Source organism: Doryrhamphus excisus, chromosome 13 (genome assembly GCF_030265055.1).
Source record: "Doryrhamphus excisus isolate RoL2022-K1 chromosome 13, RoL_Dexc_1.0, whole genome shotgun sequence".
Lineage (NCBI taxonomy): Eukaryota > Metazoa > Chordata > Actinopteri > Syngnathiformes > Syngnathidae > Doryrhamphus > Doryrhamphus excisus.
This window is the reverse complement of record NC_080478.1, coordinates 15,300,987-15,318,129: the sequence shown is the minus strand read 5'-3', so window position 1 is coordinate 15,318,129 and position 17,143 is coordinate 15,300,987. Positions and strand designations below refer to the sequence as shown.

Sequence of the window (17,143 nt, the reverse complement as noted above, 5' to 3'; positions counted from 1 at the left end):
TTCTATAAATACCACCAAGACTCCCCAAAGGCTGCAAGCATCCAAGAGGCAAACAGGAAGCTGAACAACGAAGCACTAGGACAGAAAAAAGGACAAATAAGAACATTCACATTCTCCTTGTCCTTTTTTTATCTTGTCACTCTTTGATCACTCTCGAGCAGCAGTGAATCACTCATCTGTACTTATGGTAATGTTCGCACACCCATAGGAACTAACAGAAGGAACGAGGAATGAACAGCAGCGGTTGTGTATAGTGGTTCATGAAGCAGATGGACAGTCGAAATAGACGTCACATACATTGGAACCTCAGTTATTGAACGCCCGCTTTTGCGTATGATTCGTTTTAGCAGAATTGCATTTACATTGTTTGCTATGGGAAAATTAGTTTCAGTTTTCATTGGATTCGGTTTTAAACACACCCTGAGGAACTTGTGTACAATTTCATTATTGAACTCTCAGTTAATGTGGTATCTGTCCTTGAAGACAAGCTCCAGGCGTAGCAGCAATCCTTCAAGATGTGAGTGATTCTTGTGAAGATAGAGCAAGACTAAGCAAAGCTTAGCAGTAACCCTGTCCAACAGCTACGCTGTCTTTCTTTTGTCTGCTGAGCCAACATAGTCCATGGCTGGAACAATTTAAAAGGTGCTACATCAGGGCAGCACTCACTTTAATGACATGACTTTTTTTTTTTTTTGCTCCAAGATCTGGCTTCACGTCTCCTCTAAAAAGAGAAAACTTTTCAGACACTATAACTCACTTTTGAGGCTCGCCCACTAAAATAGGAAAAGATACAGATAGTCCAAGTGGGACCGTGTAATCTAAACAACTCTGTGGGAGGTGTCTTGAAACTTAAGTCTTTCTCAGAGGCCAAGAACCCCAAAGAGTCCACCCAGCCTATGGCGTCAAGCCATGACCTGGGGCTAAACAGCTGTCCGCAGACGGCTGTGAGAGATTCTTGACTGGGACCTTGTTCATCTGCATGCAGCAAGCTGTCCACCCAGGCTGATAGGAAAGAGACTTCAGGGCGCAATTCCCAGAAATGTCTACAGTGTTGCAGCCAATTGCTTTTGGATAGAAATATGTCTCTTTTTTCTGCAAAGTCTACAGTATTATTGCTTTAGATTAGAATGACCAAGATGGAAAACGCAGCAACTTTGGGACATGAGCAGGAAAAGGAGTCCATTGTAAAGACTATACTGTATGAATTCCTGTATTGTTTAGTAAGGTGGATCATTATAATTGATCGGTTTATCAGAATTTGGTAGGTTCTGTTGAATCGATAGTTGACTGAAGCAATTGATGCAAAATGGAGTGCACTATTTGGCCTCAGACTCAGCACCAATAGGTTTCCTGTCTAAAGGAGGTCAGCTACAACGATGCTATGACATCTCCTTATGGCAGCATTATTCATTAATTCATTTTCTACCTCTTATCCTCACGAGAGTCGTGGGGGGTGTACTGGAGTCTATACCAGCTGTCTTGGGGCGAGAGGCAGGATACACCCTGGACTGGTCGCCAGCCAATCACAGGACACACAACCATTCACACTCACATTCATACCTATGGACAATTTGGAGTCGCCAATTAACTTAGCATGTTTTTGGAATGTGGGAGGAAACCAGAGTCTCTGGAGAAAACCCACCCATGCAAAACTCCACACAGAGATGGCCGAGGGTGAAATTGAACTCGGGTCTCCTATTAACCTAGCATGTTTTTGGAATATGGGAGGAAACCCACGCATGCACGGGGAGAACATGCAAACTCCACACAGAGATGGAGTTAACCACTCGACCGCCGTGCAGCCGGCAGCATTATTTAATATGATATCTATACGGAAACAGAAGCTCAGAACATTCAGAGAGAGGTTCTCCCATCCCATTACAGAACATTCAGAGAGAAATTCTCCCAGCAACATTACAGATGAATATTTGAAGAATGGATAATTTTCCACCATAGTCCATCAAGGAGGTGTAGCTCACCTTCCATTCCTCCTTTTGCACCCCCATTAGCTTTGATAGGTTCAGCTCACCGACTCATTCAAAGCCTCCTCAAAAAATAATCTTCTTCTGCTTCACTCTTGTTTCCAATACCGGACTTTGTTACAATTTCTGGATAAATTCGACCACAGCTGCCGGCTTTGGCGCAAAGACCTTTATTTTGATTCAATATAAATCCTGTCTCAGAGGTTTGGACGGCAGACATTTTTCCCTTCCTCTTGCTCTCCTTGCCTGTTAGATTCCAGGCTTATGTCATGTAGAAAGAGAAGCTTTCCATTTTCAGAGTCATTTCCCCCCCTTGTGGAATATTGTCATTCAACTTTTCATTGTTGGAGGAGAAGCTTTCAGGTTTTAAAGGGACTTGATCCCTTTTTCCAGACATATTCTCAGAGGATTATGCGGTGAGGCCCTGCTAAAGCACCCATAATCAAATCAAAATAAATAGCCCCCATCATAAGGGTGGATGCCACATTTGCAGGGGATTTGTCCTGGGGTGGATGATCATGGTGGAAATGGCCCAGCAGCTACAGAGTGACTTGTAATGTTCTGTGTGTGGGTGTGGGTGTGGGTGAGTGCGTACCGTACTGCCTGTGTTTCAGTGTGACTGGGTGTACGTACACATTGTCTTTGACAGCCTGGTGGTTTTCTGTCAGCTCTTATTGCAGCTGGTACTGGAGTGAGACTGTGCTGTTGGAGCCAAAATGGAGGGGTTTAAGTGCGCCTTAGGAAAGCCTCTGGCTTGGCAGGCATGCAGCACACCAGGGCCGCAAGAAAGCATTTACTGCAGATTAAAGCTCCACTCAAGTGTTTCACAAAGTCAGCCTTAAGCTTGGCAATTGTTCCCAGGGCAATTCGGCAACCTGCAGCTATGAAGAATGTCACCAGACCCACACCAGAATATGATTTTCCAGCCTCCCACGGCGGATGTGATGGTCGTGAATCCGAATTAAGCTCCGGTCTTTGCATGTTTCATTCTTCACCTGGGCAAGGATTACTAGTTTGATAGATGATGGAGCTGTAAGTGTCAATGGTGGAGGTCATAGGGTGCCTGGGCAGTATGTGATAGATCCTCCATTTCGAGTAATAAAGTGATTCATGCAGCCGTTATATACCATTTGATTTGCGTTTTATATCATTTGATTTAACAGGTTGTTTTTGCAGCTGCACGGCGATCGAGTGGTTAGCTAGGAGCTAGGAGACCGGGGTTCGATCCTACCCTCGGCCTGTCTCTGTGTGGAGTTTGCATGTTCTCAGGTTAATTGGTGACTCCAAATTGTCCATAGGTATGAATGTGAGTGTGAATGGTTGTTTGTCTATACGTGCCCTGTGGTTGGCTGGCGACCAGTCCAGGGTGTACCCTGCCTCTCGCCCGAAGACAGCTGGGATAGGCTCCAGCACCCCCGCGACTCTCGTGAGGAAAAGCGGTAGAAAATGAATGAATGAATGATTTAACAGGTTATTTTTGCAGCTGCACAGCGATCGAGTGTTTAGCTAGGAGCTAGGAGACGGGGGTTCGATCCCACCCTCGGCCTGTCTGTGTGGAGTTTGCATGTTCTCCCCGTGCATGCGTGGGTTTTCTCCGGGTACTCCGGTTTCCTCCCATATTCCCAAAACATGCTAGGTTAATTGGTGACTCCAAATTGTCCATAGGTATGAATGTGAGTGTGAATGGTTGTTTGTCTATATGTGCCCTGTAATTGGCTGGCGACCAGTCCAGGGTGTACCCCGCCTCTCGCCCGAAGACAGCTGGGATAGGCTCCAGCACCCCCGCGATCCTCATGAGGATAAGCGGTAGAAAATGAATGCATGAAAAGGTTGTTTTTGCAATATAACAGTAGAGAATAGGCTATGTTCTCAATATTGGCTACACTTGTCTCAATTGCTCAACTGTCCTGACTGTCATTTAAATCATCACTATAAATAAATTATGCAACCATCCTTCTCGGCCTGCACACACACACATTCAGGACTGATGTCACGTTCACAGCTTCACAGAGTGTCGGAAAGCACAAAACTCTTTAAAATTACACATAACTGCCAGATCATACATTGTTACAATGTTAAAGGATCCGTCCCTATGAAAGAGACAGTAATAACTCAGAAGCATAGTGTTTTTATTTTTTTTATTGCTTGTATTTAGTGTTACTTGTCAGGCCAACTGGTGATAGTTTCAAAAACCACCACTCCTTGGACACATACGTACCATTTGACAGTGTTTTATAGGCAACATTTCCAACCTAACTACTACACGCTATCTTCTTCAGGGAACTACCCTCGGCCCAACAGCTACATTGGGACTACAAGTACCAACTACAGTGGTCCTGGCCCAGGCATGACCAACAGTCTGGCCATGAACGCAAGCAGCCCCATGCACGGCCAAGGCCCTGGTCAACCCATCCCCGGAGGACGCAACAGTGGACCGGCCAACCACAACAGGGGATACCCCACTGTGGCACCCACCTCGCCCAGCATGCCTCAGCCAGCAGGACCGGGAATGGGTCCACCGTCTTCAGCTTCTTCTAACCGCAAGGAGCCAGCACCAGTCGTCATGCAAGGATCAGCTAATGCAACAACACACAGCAGGTACTTTTAACACAATGTACCATAATGACTCTAAAAATGACCCTGATGTAGATGTAAATTCATTTGACTTGAACTGAAATAGCTGTAGTTGCTGCATGGTTGGTGAGTGGTGAGCTCGCAGGTTCGATTCCCCGCTCGGGCATCTCTGTGTGGAGTAGTTTGCATGTTCTCCCCGTGCGTGGGTTTTCTCCGGGTACTCCGGAGTGTGAATGGTTGTTTGTCTATATGTGCCCTGTGATTGGCTGGCAACCAGTCCAGGGTGTACCCCGCCTCTCGCCTGAAGTCAGCTGGGATAGGCTCCAGCATACATACCCCCGCAACCCTAATGAGGATAAGCGGCATAGAAAATAGATGGATTACGTCTACGTGTAACATTAGTTGCATTGTATATTTTGTATGTTTTTTTCATGTTGTTTGAAAACCCGTTGAATAGGCTCCAGCCTACCCCTGCAACCCTAGTGAGGATGTTGAAGATGACATCATTCATTCATTCGCTTATCCTCATGAGGGTCGCGGGGGTGCTGGAGCCTATCCCAGCTGTCTTCGGGCGAGATGTGGGGTACAATCACAACCAAGCCACTCACAGGGTACATATAGACAAACAACCATTCACACTCACATTCACACCTATGGACAATTTGGAGTCGCCAATTAACCTAGCATGTTTTTGGAATGTGGGAGGAAACCGGAGAAAACCCACGGGGAGAACATGCAAATTCCACACAGAGATGGCCGAGGGTGGAATTGAACTCAGGTCTCCTAGCTGTGGGGCCTGCGTGCTAACCACTGCAGCCCGAATATGACATTCATTCATTTTCTACCGCTTTTTCCCCACGAGGGTCGCGGGGGGTGCTGGAGCCTATCCCAGCTGTCTTCCGGCTGAGAGGCGGGGTACACCCTGGACTGGTCGCCAGCCAATCACAGGGCACATATAGACAAACAACCATTCACACTCACATTCATACCTATGGACAATTTGGAGTCACCAATTAACCTAGCATGTTTTTGGAATGTGGGAGGAAACTGTACCTGGAGAAAACCCACACATGCACGGGGAGAACATGCAAAACTCCACACAGAGATGGCATAGGGTGGAATTGAACCCTGGTCTCCTAGCTGTGAGGTCTGTGCGCTAACCACTCGGCCACCGTGCCGCCCCCCGAATATGACATAATTTTGTCTAAAAAGATCTTAAGACCAAACTCACAAAGACTATTTTGTGATAGGGCATATTTATTCTGCAGTGTCCATTATTGTGTTTGTATTTGGTTCGACCCGCTGTGGTCTTCTTGTCCGACATTGCCTACATACTCCTTGTGGGCCCCTCTTCAATGTTGCTTTCTTTCCTCCACTTACTCCCTCTCTTTCTCCTCTCTCTCTCTCTCTCTCTCTCTCTCTACAGCAACAGGACGCAGAGGTTTTTTTTCCAAAGGTGCCTGAGAGCAAGATGAATTCGTTTTGCCCTTTTTTTTCCCTCTCCGATAGCTGTACATGCATATATTAAGTGTGATTAAACGCTGTGCAGTGCCTCCATCAAGTGCTCGCTAATGGCCTTTTTTATGACATGAATTAGTCATAATGGGAGTGCAGCACAGTCGAAAGCCTCCAACTACTGTTGTTGTTGTTGATTTGGATGTTTGGCCGTTCACATGAGACCATGGCTCCTATTGCTATAAGTGGGTGCTGGAAAAGCAAGTTGGAAGGCATTTGGCATTGCAGAGAAAACATGTTTTCATGCAAGACGTGTGAAGATCAAAAGGTAAATGTATTTCTGCATGTTGACTCACACACGGCTTATTAGACAGTGGGGTCTATATTCCCCACTTCTTCTGGAAATGGGGCCAGATAAGCGTGGATTTTGTGCTCATCTGTGTCTTTTCGTTGGCACTCCCCAGTGCACCTCGACCCTCCTCCCCCCCCATAGAGGGATTACATATGTATCATCAGTCGTGCTCTATGACTAATTACATCTGTGAGATGAGATTATAGGGAGGTTTACCAAGCCGATCCCTCCTCTTAGGCTAACTGTATCGGTTCCAACATGCAGCATTACACTGAAAGGGAGACTGATGCCAATGAGTAAGCGATTTGAATGACATAAACCCAAATAGAATCCTTTTGTCCACTAAAAAAAACTCTACATTTGCTCGTAAAACATCTGCGTATGGTCTTAAGATTGTCCATCTTTTGTGTCATCACCCTTCGTCTATCACTTATCCTTAGTAGCATCACATGAGGATGGAGTCTATCCCAGTTGACAACACCCTGGACTGGTCGCCAGCCAATCTCAGGGCACATATAGACAAACAACCATTCACACTCACATTCATACCTATGGACAATTTGGAGTCCCCAATTAAGCTAGCATGTTTTTGGAATGTGGGAGGAAACCGGAGTACCCGGAGAAAACCCACACATGCACGGGGAGAACATGCAAACTCCACACAGAGATGGCCGAGGGTGGAATTGAACCCGGGTCTCCTAGCTGTGAGGCCTGTGCGCTAACCACTTGTTCGCCGTGCAGCCCGCATCCAAGAATATCAACACAAAACAGTAACACAATTGCTAGAGAATAAGTGTAGTTTTACATGCAGAACACAATGTGAAATACATATAAATGAAGAATATAATGGATAAATCAAGATTTAACATCAATTTTACCTTTATTGAAGATTTGTGTTGGTGACCACGGTGATGAGAGGAGGGGGGGGGGCGAGAGGACAAAGGAGCAGCGTGAACAAACTTAAAGAGGACCTATTATGCTCATTGTATTAACCTTTGTATTAACCATGGACTCCTATAGAGCAGCTACAAGCAATAACCCGTACAGAAAGCTTTCTAGATCTTCAAGAATCTGCACCTCTTCCAGGTGTATTTTCTTGGTGTTTCCAAAACAGTTTGGGCACACCTACTCCGATGTAATTGGCCCCACTCGGTATGTACAACCAACAGCTTGCACAGCTTAGACCCAGGCATGCCCATATGGATGGAGCCTCATTATCTGAAACTTTGGCATCATTTAACACGATAATACAACATTTATTGGTCAGAAAAGTGGAAAAAAGCATAATAGGAGACAGGTACAGAGTCATTCATCATTCAGTGTACGTTCTATGAAAAAATAAACCACACACACACAAAAGATGATTAAAGGACTCCCCGGCCAGATTCTGTCTATGGTGTCCCAACTCTAAAGGAACCTCTATACATTCTTCATGTGGATGCTGTGTTTGGGCCCGTGATTGTCCGACTGGTTTTTGAGGTGCACTGTTTGGTTGTATGAAAACAGACATATTTTTGGTAATCATTTGCTTAGAAAACTGAATCTGAAAACTATAACTGGGCATCGGAAAACCGAGGTATCACAGAATTTTATAGGCATCATGCACTGGGGGCACATTCTTGGCTGAAACACAATAATCATACCCGAAGTGTTCCCACAAAGTCTGAAATAAATGTCATTATATGCAAAATACAATACATTTAGAGGCAACCCCTACTTGATTCATTTCTTAAATACGTAATTACCGTATTTTCCGGACTACAAGTCACACTTTTTTTCATAGGTTGGCTGTTCCTGTGACTTATACTCCAGAGCGACTTAGAAATGAAAAATCTGATTATGTCAAACACTGGACACCTTTACTGTTCATGTTTATTTTTTGTGTAGCTGAATAACCATTGTGTTAGCATATCTTACATCTATTCAGCCTGTTCTCTATTCTTTTATTGTCAGAACTTGCCTTCCAAGAGGACGTAATGTCTGTTTTGGTCAAGTAGTTTGTAGAATAAATTACCCGCAAAAAATGTGATTTATACTCCAGTGCAACTTGTGTTTTTTCGACCTAATTATGTATTTCTGGTCTTGTGCGACTTATACTCCGGAGCGACTTATAGTGCATAAAATACGGTACATAATAAATTACGTTAGTTACGTCCTGTAATCCATCGTACCATCTCATACCCCACATTTCCCTTTTTTATGTTTTCCTCTCTTTTCTCCTCGTGCCGTCACACTTTACATCTCTGTCCTCCGTCTTTTATACGGTCGTCCAGGGGATAATCTTGTGGCAGCACGTGAGGCCAAATTGTTCCAAACATAGAGTTCCCTTTTAACTCCCATGTCAGTGGCTTTGGCCTGCCCAGAATGTAATGAAAGATGCTGCCTTTAATCTCAGGCTGCACACACACACGCATCCAGCAGGTTGCCGATAAGCCCCTCTGATGTCACTTGCGACACCGTGTGATGAGCCACGAGACGAGGGAGGCTGAAGGAGGGAGATTGAGCGGAATTGATTTTTGCTGTCGCTATGGAAACAAATAATATGAGCCTCTCCAAAAGCACACCTTAATTAGTCAAATTATGACTTGTGGGAGAGGGTAGGGGGGAGGATTTGTAGAGGAAACGATAAGATCTTAGAAGAGTTTGGCTTTTCTGATGAAAGAGATGTGTGTCATCAATGATACGCCGTCTACTGTCTTTTTAGACCCCCAAAAAATGAATGCAGTAACAGATTGCCAAATCTCATCGCTACACAATCTTGCAGCATCTTGTCATTCTCTCGCGCCGCTACTTTTAAAGCTGATATATTTGCTGCAAGGTGATCTAACGATACATTCGCTTGTCTCTTTTACACAGGCAGGGCAGCTATCAAGGACCAAGCATCACCCAGGCAAGCACCACAGCCCCCTACAGCCAACCAGCAGGCAGCAATGATCCAGCCACTCAAGGTCCAGCCTACAATGTGATGCCTTCAGGTATCTGGCAGAGCTTATCGTATTGTCTGTGTCATCAGCTGTGGAAGTTGGCAACACACAGGTCTGCATTAAAACCAAACACAATATCATAAAACTTTGATGAGACTTAGCAATACTACAAAACTAATTTGTATTCTTTATTAAAAAAAAACAAAATTGTTACAAATCACACAAAAACAAAAATTTAATTAATTAGAAAATTAAAGTAAAACTGAATTAATTTTTTTCTAATGAATTAAAACAAGATTTTTGTATGTTTTTGTGTGATTTTTTATAAAGAATATGAATTAGTTTGTAGTATTGCTAAAACAAAATTTAATTCATTGATGAGACTCAGCAATACTACAAACCTAATTCATATTCTTCATTAAAAAACACACAGAGTTGTTACAAATCAAAAACACACAAAAAAATAAATTCATTAGAAAATTAAATTCATTGGAAACTTAAAATAACTAAAATATCCCAAAAATAAAATGTTATGTCATTGTAAGGTGTCTTATGTTCACCTCAGAAGCGCATATACAATTATCCGTGCATTTTGGTCTGTTTAATTTCACATATAGTTTAATTAGTTTTATTTAAAAGCTGTTGACATTCCAATTGAAATGTTAAATACTCTTGACAAATTCATGTTTATTGCAGTTGATAATGATTATCATTATGAAAAAATGGTCTCAAAATAATGTTGACAATAATATTCTTTATCTGCAATAATGTGTACAACAATTAGGGCGACAGGCATATGCGTTTTAGTTTAGTGTAAAAATGTCTAGCATTATTTTATCAAATTTGAATTTTTGACTTTGAAACTACATTGTACAAATACCGATCATTTGAAAGATGTTGAGATAACTGAAAACTTGGCAATATGTGAGGCTGGCACAATTGCAAACCTGGCTCTTATTGGGAAGTGAAATAATAGGAGTAAACAGGATGTTGCGTCATCTAGAGCTGGGGTCTCCAACTTTCATCACTATTAAAAGTTACTTTGACAAAAAGAAAGGAGAGGTGAGCTCTTTGTGTTTTACTTTATTTACAAAGCAGGTGTGTTTATTGTCTTTATAGCGTTACATATAGGCATGTAAGCATAAACTATGAATTGAAGATTTATACAGGGTCAGGCAAAATGATCTGACACATTTGTAGGTTAAATAAAAGGCAAATAATGTAAAGAAACAAAAAAGTGTTTTAATTTTTGAAAAGTACATATAATGCCATTCTGTTTCATTATGTTTTAACGGTGTGAGGTCGGCCGTTTGATTTTTGTTTCAATGCAGATCCAGTAGCTCTGAAGTTGGTAACCCATAACAAGATGGTGTTTGGAGCTGGTACGGGATCATGTCTACCAAGATTGAAGTGCAAATGGAACGCTCGTTGTGTTGCAGTTACAGATTTGTTTGTTTTGAAACGTTTCCACAATGAAAGTGCGATGCTCACCAGTCCAATTCATGGCAGCAACTGAAAAAGAAACGAAAAACAATGGCGTTAGAACAAAACTGAGCAAAATGGCACTTGTTGGTTTCTTTACTTTATTACTTTATTTTACTTTATTTTACTTTTATTTAACCTACAAATGTGTCAGATCATTTTTCCCTGACCCTACACTTGAAGCAAATCCTTCGGCAAGCTAAAGGTAGCTCATAAGCAACCTGTTTGAGTCCCCTGGTTTGGAGGACCCCGTATGAACTTTTAAGAGTCAATTTGTACAATTCTTTCCAAAATGTTTAAAAAAGCTTATTTGAAGTCATGGACTTGGTACACATTTGATGTCATGTGACTAAAGCATCCAACTATGGCCCAAACCTTAGCAAAAGGAAAAGATGTCCAAAGAAAAGCATACGTATTTAGAGCAAGAGCAATGGTAGACTGATTCCTGAACACTGTCAAGGTGCCCTTGATCAATACACCAAAGCCCCTCAGCCCAAGAGCCCAGTCGCCACATGCTCACCCCCCTCACTCTGACATCTCTCCATGCATACCATGTGTATATAGTGTGCAACGTAATCAATACAGCAGAGTACATTCATTCTGGACCAAATATACTTTCACTTTCGCTGTCAATACGTATGCTAAGATTTGAATAACTCGGACCCCATGTACTCTACTGACCTATTTTTGATTGCGAAGAGAAGGATGCAACGTGCAAAATAGCCCAGAATATCAGACCAGTATTTATCGGAATGACATCTCGGTGAATGAGGAGTGGAGGGCAAATACTTCCACGCTTCCAAGAGTGGTTAGTTCCTCCGAGGCTCAAACTCACAGCAAATGTTGGCAGTATCAATCTTTTTTTCTGCATTGTCGCTAAAGGCGGCCTTTTATTCAAAGCCAAATATTGGAATGTTTGATATATGAAAAACTTGAAATGATTTAGAGAGTACCAAGGTTCCTCAGCAGTTTTCTTCTTTGCCCTGGGAACAGAGAAAAGCCATTAGTCTTTAGTCTCACCGTGCTAGAGCGTAGGAAGGACAAGCCTTCTATCCAAGGACCCTTTCTCTGGCTTTGTGAGAAATGTATAGCTCGTACTATGAAACACAATCTTCAGGATCTTTACCTCCACTTCAACTTGAAACTGCTGGAAGACATGCCAATGTCTTTGAATAGAGAAAAGTATGTCTTATGAATGACAAATCCCCGCCATAGTGAAGTGACTTTGATTGTATTTGTTTTTCTTTATACTAAATTATTGCAGTGGATTTCTTAAGGCAAGGCATCGTTTGAAATATTTCCGGTTTGAAAAGACGCTGCTTGAGACCGACGACTTTAAAGAGACAAAAATGATGAAAGACGACTGTGACGTCATCCAAGACATGATATTGCAGCTTTTACACATCACAAAGGAAGCACAATGAATTGTAGAAATCAATGAATCGGCAGCAGCAAATCTCTGGAGATCGTGTTTAATCAAAATATCATCCTTTGTTTGAGGAATTGTGTTCAGAAAATATTTTTATTTAATGATTTGTTCATGCTTTGTCAAGGAGCCATTGGGATTTCAGGGGACGGCATGATGAGCTCAGATGTGAAAGTGAAAGCAGATGCAAAAGATGATCCCAACAACGACACACATAAGCCAAAGGTAACTGAAATGATATTTTTCTACGTTTTGTCGCACTTTTGTTTGATCTCGCTCTCCTAATGACGTGTGATGTTCACATGCTGCCTCAGCACACTGGGGCTGTTTCTCTCTTGTTTTCGCATCGTATTTAATGATTTGTTTAACATTTAGCATTGCTAATGTTTTCCCAGCTTTGTTTTGGCCCCCAGCTTTCTCCACTTGCTGATGTTTTGGCAGACTAGGTTTCAAAAAAAAAAGAAGTTGGCACCTGCAGCACAGTCACTTGGACACAAAAGTGCAAGGCACTCATGAAGCCTTTGCTGTCCTTCACAACACACACACACACACACACACACACGGCATCTATTTGTGTGCCCAAAACACAATGCTGACTTCCCATTTCACCCTACCATTGCTCCTCTGCTTGGCTCACCTCTGCAACAACAAAAACAGCTCTTCGCTCTTAACCTACACCCTTCCATTATTTCCATTCAGGCACATGCACTTCCATCACGTCCACTATCCCTCCATATCGCTGTCTTTTCTTTTGCTGATTACGGTCGTCAGGCTCTTTTGAATCATTAAAGGCATTCAGAGCAGCCAGAAAAGACCCCTTCGTGCTCCCAACAGAGATGATCTGTCTGCCTGGACCAATGCAAAAACACAAAGAGATAGATCCAGAGAAGAAGACTTCTGCTCTCTATTTCCCTTAAATAGAGAGCAGGGAAGATAAGCTTTTGCTGACATGAAGATTCCATACAAAGACCAGGAGCACTTGTCAAGATGTTGTTGTTCCCCGTTTCACCCCGGGGGGGATGATTCTACTGTTACACTGATATTATTTTTGTGCCGCTGTTTCTGCTGTATGGCGGCACGGCGGTCGAGTGGTCGAGTGGCCATCTCTGTGTGGAGTTTGCATGTTCTCCCCATGCATGCGTGGGTTTTCTCCGGGTACTCCGGTTTCCTCCCACATTCCAAAAACATGCTAGGTTAATTGGCGACTCCAAATTGTCCATAGGTATGAATGTGAGTGTGAATGGTTGTTTGTCTATATGTGCCCTGTGATTGGCTGGCTGGCGACCAGTCCAGGGTGTACCCCACCCAAAGACAGCTGGGATAGGCTCCAGCACACCTGCAACCCTTGTGAGGAAAAAGCGGTAGAAAATGAATGAATGAATGAATGCATGTTTCTGCTGTAAAACTACAACTAATAATAAATGCTAATTAATTAAACCGGGCATTGTGATTTGGCCCTCATGGATTATTTTTTTTCTTATAAAAAAAAGTGATAACACAGGTCAAATGTATTTAGACCAAACTGACAGTTGCATGCTCCCATGCAAAAGTGAAAAAAATTCTGATGTTACCACATTTGAATAAATCAATTTGTTCATCAGTTATCTTACATTATCATTCCATTGTGTTGCGAGTGAACCCAATGGTAGGAAGGCTTGGAGGTGGAGGAAGCCTGACGCATTTTTATGGGCATTTTAATTGCCAGTGGATTTTCACTATTTGCTGGATCTCATTATATGTACATACAAATACTGTAAATAACCTGAGAACTACAAGTTGGCGTCAGTGCTGAATTATGTACTTTTTTAAGGACCGGCCTTTTTTTTTTCACTGACTGACTCGTTTCTAGTGTACAGTGAACACAACATTTAAGCTATCATACATGTGTATACAGTCATACTTCATTTATTGCAGTTAATTGCTTTCAGACCAGACCATGATAGGTGTTTTTCATGAAAGTTATTTTTTATATGTTTTACTCTCTGTTGACAGCAGTTACAAAACAGCCATAGTACCAACAGCACCACCAGCTCCCAGCAGTGTGTGTCTCAGCCGGCTACACCCAGCAGCGTCCTGCCTGTCCCCTCCCCACTTTCACCCAGCCCGGCGAGTTTGTCCTCCTACCATGGAGATGATAGTGACAGCATCAGCAGCCCACCTTGGCCCATCAAGGCCCCTCCCAGCCCTGTAAGTAACACACCTCCAAATACAGATGCATGGTAACATATACACAATAACACAGGAACACAGGAGCTTGTTTCCCTTAACGAAAGGGTTAAGGGTCTTCTAATAGTCAAAATACTCAAATACACCAAGGCCATGATAGATTACATCAAATGTGAATGTGATATATGGAAACTGGAATAAAAAACAGCTGCACGGTGGTAGAGTGGTTAGCGCACAGGCACGCACAGGTTCAATTCCACCCTCGGCCATCTCTGTGGAGTTTGCATGTTCTCCCGTGCATGCGTGGGTTTTCTCCGGGTACTCCGGTTTCCTCCCACATTCGAACTCCAAATTATCCATAGGTATGAATGTGAGTGTGAATGGTTGTTTGTCTACATGTGCCCTGTGATTGGCTGGCGACCAGTCCAGGGTATACCCCGCCTCTTGTTCGAAGACAGCTGGGATAGGCTCCAGCACCCCCCGTGACCCTCGTGAGGATAAGCGGTAGAAAATGAATGAATAAAACATTGTTCACAATGTGTAAATATGCAATGATGATTGGTAAAGCATAGCAAATAGACTGTGTGATTACCATCTATATACACTCCCGATCAAAATGGTCAAATTGCAAGAATTCACATTTTGCAGTGTTGGATCTTGAGCCTGGTTCTACCTCGTCTCTTGCCTGAAACAGCGAGGATAGGCTCCACAGCATTTTCAAAAAAGGACTGAAAGCATTCTTGTTAATCACCTTAAAAATCGGTTTAGGCATACTTGATGCCCGTGTCTCATGCGTATTCGGAACGGGCAATTTTTTGGCTTTGAAGGAGGCCTTGTTTGATGTTTTTTGTTTTTAAAACCCATCCCTCGCGGATGCTGTTTGATGGTTATTGGACTGCATTCAGCACCAGTAAAAACCTTCATTTGGACCAGGAATCGTACCATGTCTTGACGGACAGCCAATTCTGGCTCAGTACCACATTTTTTAGGGGGGGCTACCGCTTGACTTTTTATGTTCCCTAACCCTCGGGATCTTTTGAGTTTAAAAATGACTGTCTTACTACGTTCAACATCAGCGGCATTGGCACACAGTGCTTATGCAACTCAACAATGTAACCATGTTCAGCGAGAGAAAGCTTTTTCCATCGAGAAGTCTTGACCGTGTGAATTCCTGATGAATCGACATTTTTCAGCTCGTTCAGTTTGGTTTGCAAAAAATTGCTTAATCAGAATTGTTTGTATCTTTGCCTTTTATTATTTTTGCATTTTAAATATCTATTTAGAACTTACTTAAATTTAAATGATGACATTCTTTCAGTGTCCCAATTTCTCTCTTTTTTGTTTTTTTTTTGCCCACCATCATTTTTTTGACAGAAAGGCAACTCAAACTCCTCCACGGCCGGTGGTGAGCGAATCGTGCGGCTATACGATCTGGGTGTGGAACCAGAGAGGCGCAGCTGGGTGGAGCGCTATCTTTCCTTCATGGAGGACCGAGGGACGCCTGTCTCCCAGCTGCCTGTCGTGGGGAAGAAGCCACTGGACCTCTGGAAGCTCTACGTTGCTGTTCGTGAGATTGGAGGCCTCGCCATGGTAATGATGATGTTTTTGACCCCCAAAAATGTCTTACCAGGCACTTTCTTATACCAACACCGTTATGTTAAACAATATGTATACTAAAATCTCAGCCATATTACATAGGATAATCTAAAAAAAAAATTTGTTTTCTCTCATTACGATGCAGTGCAGTCAGCATCACAGCAAACTACATTAATGAACATTTCATAGACATTAGAATGAACACATTCAGTATTTTGTTATTGTGAAACGGAATAAATAACATGTCATCCACAGGTAAATAAGAACAAGAAGTGGCGTGAGTTGTCGACCACTCTGAGCGTGGGGACATCGAGCAGCTCAGCCAGCTCGCTCAAGAAGAACTATATCCAGTATCTGTTTGCCTACGAGTGTAAGATGGAGCGGGGAGAAGAGCCACCAGCAGACAGCAGCAGCAGCAGTAGCGGCAGCGTGGCTGGAACAGACACCAGGAAGCAGGTCAAGGTCCAGCCGCCCTCACCTGGTAAGGCTTTGTAGCAATGTACTCTACTTCCAACATGACACCAGTAAAGCTACATGTAGAGATGCTGTTGCTGACCATCCATGCTTCATCACATCACATTGTCCCATGACTGGTGGCTGTCGTGAATTACTTGCAAGAGAAGTATTTCATGAAGTGAACTGTATTTACTATGCAGAGAAATGCAGTCCCGGATGGGTATGCTATTTGTTTCCCATAGCTTCAATGTAAAAGGCCAATTCAGTAATCCATTGAAAGTAACATTATATGTATTTCATATTCATGAGTAATTGATGCACCAGTAAATACGTTTGTTTTTGCCACACGGATCGTTCCTACCTATCCAAATCCTCCTTTGATAGTGATGTCCTCCGATTTCAGATCAACATTTGCAATAAAAGTGTCAGAGAAGGCGTTTCTCCAAACCATGTCTACACAAGTCACTTTGCTGCAAATAATCAGGCCCGATTGTTGTATTTTTTTCGTCTCCAAACAAATTATGGGGCCTTTAAGGCTGAACAAAGTGTGAAATCTCAATGCTTGACAAAAAGAAACATTATCAGTGACATAAAAATGTAAACAATTTCACAGTGGTACAGTTATGCTGTATTCTGTATATTATCACACATTTATAAAATAATAACCATGAATTTCAATGTTGCATTGGGAACATTCCACTGAAATCTCTCAACTCTACAAGGTGTGAAG

At 42.7% G+C, this 17,143-nt stretch overlaps 1 protein-coding gene across 9 annotated transcripts in view; it reads left to right on the top strand.

The window, feature by feature from the left end:
- The window catches only part of arid1b (AT-rich interactive domain 1B), a 214,300-nt gene that overhangs the window by 184,645 nt on the left and 12,512 nt on the right, over positions 1–17,143 (top strand). For 8 of the 9 annotated variants that reach the window (XM_058089848.1, XM_058089845.1, XM_058089849.1 and 5 more), the window contains 6 exons: positions 4,262–4,580; positions 9,220–9,338; positions 12,323–12,420; positions 14,188–14,382; positions 15,736–15,951; positions 16,213–16,438. In XM_058089848.1, the coding sequence (XP_057945831.1) occupies positions 4,262–4,580; positions 9,220–9,338; positions 12,323–12,420; positions 14,188–14,382; positions 15,736–15,951; positions 16,213–16,438 (1,173 nt within the window). The remainder of the gene's footprint in view (positions 1–4,261; positions 4,581–9,219; positions 9,339–12,322; positions 12,421–14,187; positions 14,383–15,735; positions 15,952–16,212; positions 16,439–17,143) is intronic. The other variant, XM_058089846.1, reaches the window with a different exon arrangement.